Genomic DNA, 12,518 nt, shown 5'->3' on the forward strand with positions numbered 1-12,518 from the left:
AATGAGAAAAACGAAGTCAAGCATAATAGCAATATAATATATTTTGATGAACATGCATAAAACAATCCCAATAGTTTCTCTATATACAGAGTTTCATTCTCCACTCTGTTAGCTTCTCTACCAAAATAACATGAAAACAGAGTAAGAGTTCAGACATCTTTCATGTAGTGCTTTAGTTCTCAAACAAGCATGAATTTTAAAATACAGATTATAGAATCCAACTCCATTTTTTTAATTGAAAAGTCTCCTAGTGTGAAATGGAACTTACACTTCTTCAGATATAAGTGTAGTCTCCGTTCCCCTCATGAACGTAACTTCTCTTTGCAAAAGAGGAAGACCACAAGCAATCAAAGTGCAGAGTTGTGGGGCCTAGTTCAAATGGGTTCATCTACAACCCCTTATCTGAGGCTCAGGAAACAGTGCAGTAGAGGAGGATGGAGCCAGTAAGGCTCAGAGGAGCAGGGAGCTTGCTGTGAGACTGTGATTCCAAGCAATGTCAGAAGCTCTGCCCATTAAATCTCACCATCATGACTGCCTAAGAACAAGCTGAACAAGGCCAACAGTAGACATGCCAAAGTGGATAAAGGAAAAGCAGAGAGGCCTCAGTCCTACACAAAGAACCATGGGCTACCAAGAAGGCCAAGAGTGGAAGAAATAATCTTCTCCAGGGAAGAGCACACCAAATGGTTATCTAATACAAAATGGTCAGCCCTAAAAACATACATAAAAATAACATGATACAGACAGTAGTATATATATGTCTGTGTGTGGTCCATATGTATATATGTGTGTATATGCATACATATACACATGTTATATACTGTATACGTGATATACATATATGTAGAAGATATGCATATATACACAAATGTATATATGATACATACATAGTATGTCAAAAGTTTTACCACACAGAAAGAAACACATTGTTATTTAATCCTACAACAGAGGTGACAGCTATTCTTGTTTTGTGGACAAGTTGTGTCAAGTATGTTGGAATTCAACAAAATTCTGTCTAACATCAGACATCAGAGCACAAGGTAATCATTGTCTTATGCATGTAAGAACAATTAATTAAAGAAGAGGTCATGAATTTGAAAGAGAGCAAGGTGGGTATGTGTCAGGGTTTGGAAGGAAGAAAGGGAAAGAGAATGGTGAAATTATATATTCTCAAAAAATAAAAGACATGTTTTTAAAACGGTCATGGGCCAGGTAATGACCCAAGCTGATGACCCAAGTTTGATCTCTTGATATCTTGATCAACTCGCTCTCACAAGTTTCCTCTGATCTCCACATGTGTGCTAAGGCACACACATGCATGCACACAAAAATAAATTTAAAGTTTAAAATAAATTAACTTCCATTAATCATATGATCAAACAGATGTGGAAACAACTGGATATCATTGTTCCTTCTTGAGAACTAACTCAAGTCGGTGACAGTATGCACCAACAAAGGACACACTTCATGGAAATAGCTTATGCAATCCATCTCAATGGAACACTAATACAATAAAAATGATAGCAGGTCTTGTGTTCTGATATTAGACAGAATTTTTCTAAGTTCCAAAATTTTTTATGCAACTTGTTCACAAAACAAGACTAGTTACCACTTTTGGCTCTACAGGGTTTTTGTAGGGATTAAATAACAGAGTGCTTTGTTCTGTTTGGTAAAATGTCTGACGTACCTCAAAGCACAATCTGTACCCTAACTCTACTGAACAATCAGAAAACTGTAGAGAGAAAAGGAAAACAAATCCCTCATTGCTAGCATGTCTTATTTTTCAAAGCTCACTTATCTTCAATGTTGCTTTTCTAAAACAATTCTTCTTCTCTTTGCAATTCTCATAATCCCTGAGCACTCTCACAGGTCTTGATGATGTCCTCTCCACTTATGAACTAGTCTATTGTTGTTTTGTGCTAGGGATCAAAATTTAGGGCCTCCTGCATGTGAGGTAAATCCTCTCTCTATAACTGAGCTATGCTCCAGACACTCCCCCAAAGGATTTTAAAATGTATCTTTTTTATGTATGCACATGTGTAACAATAACTAAAGCAAAAAGGAAATGGATTTGAGAGGAATAAGGAATACATGGGAAAGGTTAGAGGGAAGGAAGAAAGGGGAGAGCAAATGTTGACTTTATTATTTCAGAATCATAAAAATCATTCAAATTAAATGCAAATTTATTTTAATTCATAAAATTGAAAATGAAAGTTAAAATTTAAAAACATTTTGGCAAAAATAAAGTATCTATCTGCAATTTTTGTGTTAGTATATGCTAACCTCTCTGTACTTGCACCAATTCTAGATTATGTGTCCCATACTGGAGTATTCTAGCTTAAGAATAGTGAAAGCTAATGTCATGTACTATTTTAAATAGGAACTTTGAAAAACCCATGGTATGAGTTCAATTAAATTACTACTAACCATATAATATATGACGCAAGGTCCAATTTGTAGGCATACTTTGAAAGTTAACTTTCGTGGGGAAACCGGTTTGAACCCAGTGAGAAAGATTTGAAGTGCTTGTACAACCTTAAAATAATAAAACGTTCATGTCTAGTCTCTCAGTTCCTAATGAATACTAAATAATATGCAGATTGTATTTACATATTGAACAATGCAATGCTCTGTTCAGTGAATGATGTTCTTCTGCCACTTGGTGGTGCCTGCCAGTTACAGAATTCACTTCTTGGTGGCACTGTAACACTAAATGCATAGCGAGTGGGACAGCAACACAGCATTCCCAACCAAAAGGCATTGCTTCCAACTGCTTAATGGTTTAAAGAATCTCTGTGGAGGCAACTGTGTTAACCAGTCACAACCAGTAATTGACTCCTCTGAGGTTTTAAGTCACGGTGGGCAAAGTGTCTGAAGAATACACATTCTTATAACACAAGCCAAAATCTTACTTAGCAGAGAATTCAATAACAATTTTCCTCCCCAAGAGGTTGTGTGAAATTCTATGTTATAGCGATCCTAGCTCTGGTTTACGACCATAATCCTTGTAAAAACAAGTCTGGAAGACTTAGTCTTTAGTTAGTGGAGCTTATTTTCACACGCCTGATTAATTGCTGATCGCTAATCGAGTCTTGTTATGGAAAATCCCAGGTTCTCACTCCATAGGGTACCGCGGGGCTGGTGCGGCTGGGTCTGCATTAAGGTTGAATGTATGTTGCAGTCTCTGCTGAAAGGCAGCTGTTTCTTTGTTTTTGCGATATCTTTGGCAGCTCCATCTTCTGGGCATTCCTTTACTTTCAACAATTCAGTTGTTCCATCTAAAAGCCGATTTTTCTGATGCCTCCAACGTCTGGTCAAATTGATCTGTGCTAATGGAGTCTTTGCTGGTGAGAGATGCCATTGACTGGAACGCTGAGATCTGTGCCGCTTATTTGCCAGGGGCAAGAGACACCAAGATTCAGAAATCTTTAGAGGTGGGCGGGGGAAGGGAAAGGTAATCTTGGGAGGGAGGCGAGGTGTGGGATGAAGGGAAGGGCTTCACGTTGAGGAAGAAAGAGAGAGGTGGCTTTGAGGCTCCCAGGTGCTGTGGGATCACATCTCTCAAAGGCTAAGTTAAAAGGCATCGGGTGGGAGGAGGGTGCAGGTTGCAGTACTTAAAGGGATTGCTCAGGCATAGTTTGTTTTCTGGTGGTGTCTGCAGAGGATAGATAGTCCCTCTTTCAAATTCTGCTGGTGCCTCTTTCAAGTGATTTAGGTAAAGCACACTAATTGCTTGTTAGTTGCCATCAAACAATGTTCTCAGTCAAGATTCACGAGAATATGGGAGGGAGACACAAGGAAATTGAAAGAAACTGTGAAGGATTTAAGGGCTCTTGAAAGAAAAGGAGGAGCGAGGGAGAAAGGAAAGGAAGAGGAGGGAGAGAGAAATAAAGAGGTCATATATATATATATATATATATATATATATATATATGTGTGTGTGTGTGTGTGTGTGTGTATACATATATATATAATGAAAAAAGAAATCCCGAATAACTGAACGATCACACTCACAAACAAAAAGAAAACTCTTTGCTGTAAGACATCCAGAACCCTGTGACTGCAGTAGTGACCAGAGCCGCGGTTACAGGCACTCCTCTCAATGCTCCTCCCAGATAGCTAGCTCTGGGCCCTAAAAGCTAACATGTCATTAAGCTAAAGAGTGTTACTAACTATGCAGAGTGCAGCAGAAGGAAGGCAGTACCACTCCACTGTTTGCCGAGTGCAGGAGCAAAAGGAAACCAAAGGGAGCCAGTGACTCCAGTCGGGTTACATGCCCTTGCCTCTCCCAGGTTATTGGTGATCCAGCAGACCCAGAGAAAAGCACCCAGGGCTATAGCCCGTGCAACCTAAGCGAATCCTCTCCTCCTGGACACTGCTTCCCTGTGGATTCGCTCTGTAACCCACTCTCAGAACAGATGCAGGGAAGCCTCTTGCCACCTGTCCTAACCAAAATTGACCTTCCAAGCACATTTTGTTGCTCCTCGTAGACAGCCACACAAGTAGGTTGCAGACTGTTACCAGGGCGTGCTGGGGAGAGGGAATCAAACCTCAGCTGCCCTAGCGGGTATGAGCTGCAGAAAGCCTGGAAGGGGAAAGGAGGGACTAGGAGACCGGGGAGAGCCAGGGAGACTGACTGACTGCACCCGCCTGGAGAACACCGTCGGTTTTGCAGCTCCTCGGGGAGTCGGGGAGTCGTTGTTGCTGGTTTAAGCCTTCCAGAGCTTTCTCGGCTCTCACACAGCCACCTCTCACTCGCACCGCCTAGAGAAACATCCTTGTGCTTCTTAAGCTACCACGAAATGCCCAGCCTGGATCCCTTTCCCGGCCCAGGAGCGCCAGTGGGACGCCCTCTGTTCCCTGCCCGCTTCCCTCTGGCTGCCCAATGGCTGCGGATTCTCCACCTCCTCCGCCCCCACCATCTCCAGCTGGAAGACAAGGCCACCCAGCCGCAGCGGGTGCCAGCACCCCGGGTCACGCACAGGAGAGGTGCAAGCCCGGACCCCACGCACGGTAGGGGGCGTCCTGGTGCAGAACAGCGAGGCAAGTGGGATGAAAGAGCTGAAAGAGCGTGGGAGTAGCCGCCCTGCAGCCTGAGCTTCTCCCAGGAGCTATCCCCTTCTAGACCGACTCGGGGAAGAGCCTAGAGAGCTAGCCCATCTGTGGCATCGGTGGCCGCCTCCTCCTTGCACCTCCTCGCCGACCCCTCCCTCCCGGGACCTGCATCTCGCTCCGCCAATCAGAGTCCGACTGCCGCTTCCCACGTGACCCCGGGCGGGCTAAGGACCTGCTGCTTCCCAAACGCCAGAGGGATGCGGGCGGCAGAGCGCGAGAGGCGGCGGCTGGGCTGCGGGGCGCTGTGACTGTCCCTCCACCCAATCTAGTCGCGCGCCTCTCTTCTGCCCGCTGGCTGCCTCCTCTCTGCCCCCCTGGTTTCTGTCTCCTGCTTTACCCCAGCCCCGTTCCTTATGGCAGCAGCTCCCCGCTTCTGGGGCGAAGCTTCTCAGCGGACTATCCTCTTGCTCCCCTGGCTGAGCAGGGTCACTGGATGTTGCTGAAACTCCTGAGATCATGCGCTCCTTTGGCCTCAGCCTCACTGCCGGCTGTCCCTGCCGCCACCTCCTCCTCTGTTGCCGTGCTCCGCGGGATGCTGAGTAGCCCGCTGCGTGGCCCCTGCGATCCCGTGTTCTTCAGAAGCCTTTGGTTGCTGCAGAGTTGCGCGAAGTAGTCATGGTGCTGTGGGAGTCCCCGCGGCAGTGCAGCAGCTGGACACTTTGCGAGGGTTTCTGCTGGTTGCTACTGCTGCCGGTGACGCTGCTTATCATAGCCCGTCCGGTGAAACTCGCTGCTTTCCCTACCTCCTTAAGTGACTGCCAAACGCCCACCGGTTGGAACTGCTCCGGTAAGTCCAGACCCCCAGCCCTTCACCCTTTCGCCCCTCAGAAGTGCGGGACCTATACAGCCCTGCCTGCCCACCCTCATGCGTCCGCCCAGTCCCTCACCTTCCACTGCCTGAAACCCAGCACTTCCCATCTCCATCCTGAGAAACATTGGGAACTGCTTTAGCCAGGGCTGGGCTTGCTGGGATAGGAACAAAGTGCAGGTGTAGGGGAACCTTGGGTGTCTTCCTCAAATTGAATGTGAGGGGCTTTAGAGAAATACGAGGGGGTAGTTTTCTGGGTTCTCGAACCTAGGGTAACATTGAACACAGGCTATTTCCCGTCTTACAAAACCAAAAACAACAAAAAGTCTAGCTTGACTGTGCGAGAAATAACTTTATGAGAAAGAATAATCGAGAAAGCAATAAATCAAATAATGACTGCAGGGGAACCGGTAATCCCTGCTGAGCATGTGAACATGCTTCTGTATGCAGGGCTTTCCTACTGAGCACGGGGTCATAGTATATCTAAAGGAGGCAAGTTTCCAAGGACTGTCTCTCTCTCTCTCTCTCTCTCTCTCTCTCTCTCTCTCTCTCTCTCTCTCTCTCTCTCTCTCTCTCTCTCTCTCTGTTCTATCCTCTCCCCTACCCTCTGCCTCTCCCTGCTTCCTCTGTCCCCTCTCTCCCTCTTTCTCTTTCCTCCTCTAGCCTGCTCCCTCTTGCTTGCCCTCTAGCCTTCACTCCCTCTCTCCTCACACCCTCCCTCTTTTCTCTCTTTGGCCGCAAACACCACTGATTTCCAAAGAGGTTGATTTTGTAGCCAAAGGATACCCACCCAGACTTCCCCAGCTCCTATGTAGAGCACAGAAGTTGAGAAAGAAGCGACCACAGATTCCCCAAAGCCAGAATGGGCATGCCCCAAGCCTGGAAGACTCACCTCCTAAAACACAGTGACCCTATTATAGGGGGTTCCAACCCCTTCACTTCTGCACTGGGTTTCCTGAAGTGAAAGTCTTCTTGCTCATTCAGTCCATGTCAGAAAACTAAAGCTTGGGGGGTGCAGTCTACTGAAGCCACTAATTGAAGGGGCCCAAAGATTGAAGTTATTGCACTCTTCTTGACTGGTTTTATGCTTCAGGATGAGAGCCTCTAGTATATATACCCGAAAAATTATGGTGTGATTTCTTTGGCATTTGATACTTCATAAACATACCTGGGCATTGTCCTCATGGTCTGGTTTAGTCTCATTTTAGCAGATATGTTTATAGCGTTTCATTTTATGTAAATAAAATCATGGTACAATTAAGTCTGTCTTTGAATGAGGTGGTCTTTGTAAAAGTGGAAGTGAAAGGAAGTGTCTGTAACTGATGAGAGAGGGTGATTATTAAGTGTAATGTAAAGGTGGAGGCATGTACACTCTGCAGAATGACTAATATAAATCCCGTGAGGCAATTAATATGAGCCACTCCAGTTTAGCCTTTGTCAAGACAAGTTGAAATTTACAGTCCTATTATATTTGGGTCAGTAAGACTAACTTTGCTCTGCTTTGGGTAATTTCTAAATTTGGCTTTTTTATGAAACTCAACATGTCTCTAACTCATTCTTGGCTCCTGCATTCCTGTATGCTATCTTTTTTACAAGAATAATTTTCACATAGGGACAAAACATCCTTAAATTTGATTATAGCTAATGTAGTCCAACATGACTGGTTTGCTTCATTCTTAACTGATATTAGTATAGGAAATAGCCATCTTAAACGTGACAGTGTGATGAAGAAATGAATTGTGAGTCATATATCTCAAAGGTGTGTGCACTAACTGGAAAGGATGAACTGCATGCCAAAAAGGTTGTTGGGAACTTAACAGACCTTTCCCACCCCTGTTAACTTGCAGGTGGGTAATGTTCCTTTGGATCAGAGAGACCTTCCCAGAAAACTCCGAGTCTGTTTATCTTTATTATTGAGGTTTTGCTTCCTCTTTGTCTGCAAAAATTGCAAATAACAGTCATTTCAGACCTAACAGAAAAGAGCAATTAAAAGATAGGGAAATACAAAATAGCATCCACACACCATCACCAGATCTCTTCCAAAAATTTTTTAGTTCGGGTCATTGATTTAGCCTATTTAATGAGGGGGAAAGATGAGAAAGCTGCGAAGCAATTATCAAACTTCCATTCACTGTATTAATCAAAGCTGAAATTAATAAGGCATACTCAAAGGATGATATTGAAAGAGAAGGAAACTGCTGTAAAAAAAGTGTAAAATAGCAGTGATCCCTTCACTAGATTTGGACATTATTGGTAGAAAGCAACCTTGTGGAGGAGGATCTGTGACTGTTGAAATGAAATTTTAGGAAAATTCTGGTAATGCCACAAAATATGGTTCTCTTTAAAAATCCATAATATTTTTAAATGACTGGAGCATTCTCTTTAAACTTGAGGTTATGATGACAGAGAAAATGATCTCTTCCTGTGTGACACCAACACCTGTAAATTTGACGGGGAATGTTTAAGGATTGGAGACACTGTGACTTGCGTCTGTCAGTTCAAGGTAAGATATCTAATATTTGCAACTTCAATTCATTATAGAGACTGCAAGGTAGAGAGTTCCTTTTACAACCCATCACTTGGCAATTTATAACTATACAGACTCAAAGGGAGACTGGCATCAAAGGAAAGTGCTGACATAGAGCAAGCTGATGTCAAGAAGACATGCCTTTTAGAGACCTGTGCATGCCATAGTTAAAAATGCCACCGAAGCTACACAGCTTCAGCTTTTACTTTTTAGATGTGGAGTACATGCATTTTATAGGTCAGTTGACTGGTGATAATTGTCAAAGTAGTCAATGGGTAAAAGGTATGGCAGAGTTGTCATTCATTATTATTATTGTTGTTGTTCTTTGTTTTAGCAGGCTTTGGTTTCATTATTCTGTCAATATGATACAGTTCTATTAAGGTCACTTCAAAACTACTCTGCCATTTGGAAATCATGAACCTTGTTACTATATGGAACAATTTTTAGAATAGCACATTAAATGACCACAGAGTCTCCTAAGAATCCAAACAGCATGTAGAACCTCAAGTGGATTCCTAAGCAGAATAAAGGTTCACTCACCATGTGTCATAGAAGTTTTCAACCTTGGAGAGATAAACATAGTTTCACAAAGGAGGTATCATCAAAGCTAGTTTTCAAGGTCAATTTAAAATAATACTACCTTTGTTACTATTACAACAACTGTCACATTTCCTACCATGCAATTATTGACCTTTGTTTCTTCTCAAAATATTAATATAATCATATATTGCCTCAAATGACTCAGATGTTACAATAATATCATAGTCACGCTTGATTGCTACAGAGTTACTTTTAAAAACACACACCGACATCTAACATATACTAAGCCAGGGATTATGCATATAAATAGAACTACACACATAATCAAGAATGCTTCCAAAATTATCAGAAAATATAAAAATTACAGAACAAATAAAAAGCCCAGTCATATTCAAATATCTTATTTAATATACAATATTGAAAATTGATTTATTATTAAATGTTGGGGATTTAATTCAACATCTTAGTGAGGCAGATAAGGTAATTCGCATTTTAATATGGCTTGATTTACTTTTAGGTAAGGTAAATGCTCTCTGGAAATTATTTCCTCCTCTTTGAGAAACATAGTGAGCCAACTGGTAAAATATCGGAAGATATTGCCATAGAAATGTGTCTATGTAGATTACATGTATGTGGCATCAACTTTCAAAGTCTATACCACAGTGAGCAATGAATCATGTTCTTCCCATGAACTACATTAGGGTGAGGAGCATGAGAACTCCCAATAATTTTTAGTATTGATAAATGAAGTGGGAAGAACCAAGCTGGAGAAATAACTAAACACCCATAGAATTGTACAGATTTTTTTAAAAAAATTGTGTGATTCCTGTGAATTTCTCTTACTTTTGTAACTTAGGATGAATACAGCAAATAAGTTCATAAATAGTATTCACTGATTCAGGAAAAACGTTCCTCAAATATGAACTTGTGTTTCTAACATTCCACCTAGAAGAAATGAAAGGAATTGGTAGAATTGTAATTGGGTGAAGGCAGGATATGGAAATGCATCATTTTCATATTAAAGGAACTGTGTTTGAGTTTTAGCTGTCTCAGGGAATTTTTGTCAGTCCAGATATCTGTGCTTTTCAAACACTGGTCAGCCACTGAGCATCAATTTAAGTAACTGTGGAGTTGGGTGGGAATAATAAATGAAAATATAAACTGTAATTTTGTATTTCCTAATTCCCTACTGGATTGTATTGATATCAATGTGTGTTTTACATTAGTCAGTCTTTCAAGAGAAAATAGAACATCTCTCTAGTAGTAAATTTATATTTTATGTATGTATCAGAAATGTTGACTGTTTCAATCATAGTGATAAGGAAAATTGTGCAAACACATGAAAATGATGAACTATGTTAAGCTTTAAGTTCTTTGGTTTCCTCCCAGTCTTTAGGGTTTTGCTGTTGTTTTGTGGGTTTGTTTTTATTTTATGTTTTCTCACTTTTCTCTGGCACAGTGGAAGAGACCTGAAGATCTTTTCTGTGTAGTACCCTAAACTTCTGTTTCCTGTGCATTTTCAGATATAAGCATGAATTGTTCTATTTGAAATGGGATTTGCCATTAGTCTTTCTGGATGTGAGACAAATTTCAAACAGAAATGTGCATATTGTGCTAACTTATAATGTCTTCCAATATGTATTATTACTTAAGCAGTAAAATGAACATATATGGTTCTGATTTCCCTTAGGTACTTTAAGATACACTAATTTCTACCCTTTAAAACTCACTGAATTCTTACAAATAACTCAGAAAATTTTGGTTTAGCTGGCTCATTCTTTAATTTCTCTTTCCTCCAACATTCCTTTTTTCTTTGCTTCCTTCTTTCTTCTACAGTTCTGGCTATTTAAGTCAGGACCTCAAAGGTGTTAGGCAAGTGCTCTACCACTGACATACATTTGTTCATAAGATTAGGAAATTTGTTTCCATTAACATAAATAATTTACCTTTAAGTCATTATCATAGAGTATGAAACACAGTTCAAATTGGGGTACTTTAAATATATCAGTTGGTTAACTGATACACTCCAATTCTAATTTTTCAGTATTATTATGCATGTAAATGAAAATGCCAATAATACAACAGCAATGCAAGTTTATTATAGACATTAATTAATAACCAATGCAATGTAAGTCGAACATGTATAACCCAGAAATCCAAATTCTGAAATACTCTGAAATATATCATGATATTTAAAATGTTTTGAATTTTTTAAGCATTTTAGATTTAGTGTTTTTTATATGGATGCTCAAAGGGCAATGGCTATCCGGACAACTCTCAAATGCCAAAATCTCAAATGCTATCCTCCTGAACAGTTTGGATAAAGGGTATTAAACCTCTAAACATAATTCTTAGATAATGAAATAAAATTTAAAAATGTCATGCAATTTCATTCATCTTACCTTCCTGCAATAATACCAGAAGATGCACTGGTCAGTCTGGGAAATCAATTGTGGACAAAAGGCTGGGAAGCAGTAAATAGAGGAGTGAATGGAAGAAAGAAAGAACCACCAAAAGTAGGAAGGGAGACAGAGAGAAAGACACAATTGTTCTTAGTTCACAGAGTGATCAGTGACAAGTTTATAAGTTTAAAGTATCAAGTAGCTTTATGCTTTCTCCAGTATTTTCTAATTTGGGTATTAAATATTTTGTAATTAATAAGTCTTGCTTTATATCTAAAACTGACCAAATTTACTGGAATTTTAAAATTTTGTGCAGAAATTAGGGCCAACGGTGAATGTTCATCTTATTCATAGATCTGCAGTTTTGATGAAGTTATTAGGACCAGCTTATCTCCACTCTGTTGTCATTGGCTAAGGAGCAGTAACTCAAGGCATGCTCAGTTCAGGGCTCTGATTCATGCCTGACCGCCACCTGCAGAGCTTGGCTCTTCTCCACTTCTGTCTCTTTGCATGGGCTACCTTGGGCTTTGGCATAGCATGGTGACTAAGTTTCAAGAGAGAAAGGAGGACCCATGTGAAACCAATGTTCTTTAATGACCTGACATAGAGAATAACAGTCGTATCCACCACAGTCAAAGGTCTACCCATATTAAGAAATACAACATTATACACATAGCGAGAGGTAGTCTCAGAGAAATAAAAGTTGCTTGTGGAATGGCCAAACAGCAATGCATATAGATTTTTAAACATTTTCTCTTTCAAAAAAGTACTATATTATCTTAAGCTATTCTTCCTTAGCATTTGACAACTGGGAATATAACAGAATTCACTTAACATCTGTTGAGAACCTTCTCCATGCCAAACTCTGTGGAAGGTGCTGGCAATAGATAAAACTTAAGTCACATATAGCTTCTAGATGCTGAAATCTCAGCTTTAAAATTTGTATTAACCAAACAAGCATTAAATCAGATGAAAAATTTTATCATCTTTTTATTCCTTGGTATCAAAGATGAATTCCTTATATCTCAGAGAGTCAAGTTGCTGGATCCATTAATGTAGTGTATGGCTGTCTTAAGCAATGTGAAAATATGGGGACAAAGTTGTTTCATTGAAAACACATATTTAG

At 40.7% G+C, this 12,518-nt stretch overlaps 1 protein-coding gene across 3 annotated transcripts in view; it reads left to right on the top strand.

Moving 5' to 3' along the window:
* The first annotated feature begins 5,285 nt into the window (after nt 1-5,285).
* The window catches only part of Tmeff2 (transmembrane protein with EGF like and two follistatin like domains 2), a 274,658-nt gene continuing 267,425 nt past the window's right edge, over nt 5,286-12,518 (top strand). Inside the window, exons 1-2 of one of the 3 annotated variants that reach the window (XM_013121121.3) lie at nt 5,286-5,902; nt 8,317-8,426. In XM_013121121.3, coding sequence (XP_012976575.1) covers nt 5,731-5,902; nt 8,317-8,426 — 282 coding nt within the window. In that variant the 5' untranslated portion in view covers nt 5,286-5,730. The remainder of the gene's footprint in view (nt 5,903-8,316; nt 8,427-12,518) is intronic. The other 2 variants (XM_013121122.3, XM_005080916.4) reach the window with 2 other exon arrangements.

This window comes from Mesocricetus auratus, unplaced genomic scaffold, assembly GCF_017639785.1.
Source record: "Mesocricetus auratus isolate SY011 unplaced genomic scaffold, BCM_Maur_2.0 Super-Scaffold_100010, whole genome shotgun sequence".
NCBI lineage: Eukaryota > Metazoa > Chordata > Mammalia > Rodentia > Cricetidae > Mesocricetus > Mesocricetus auratus.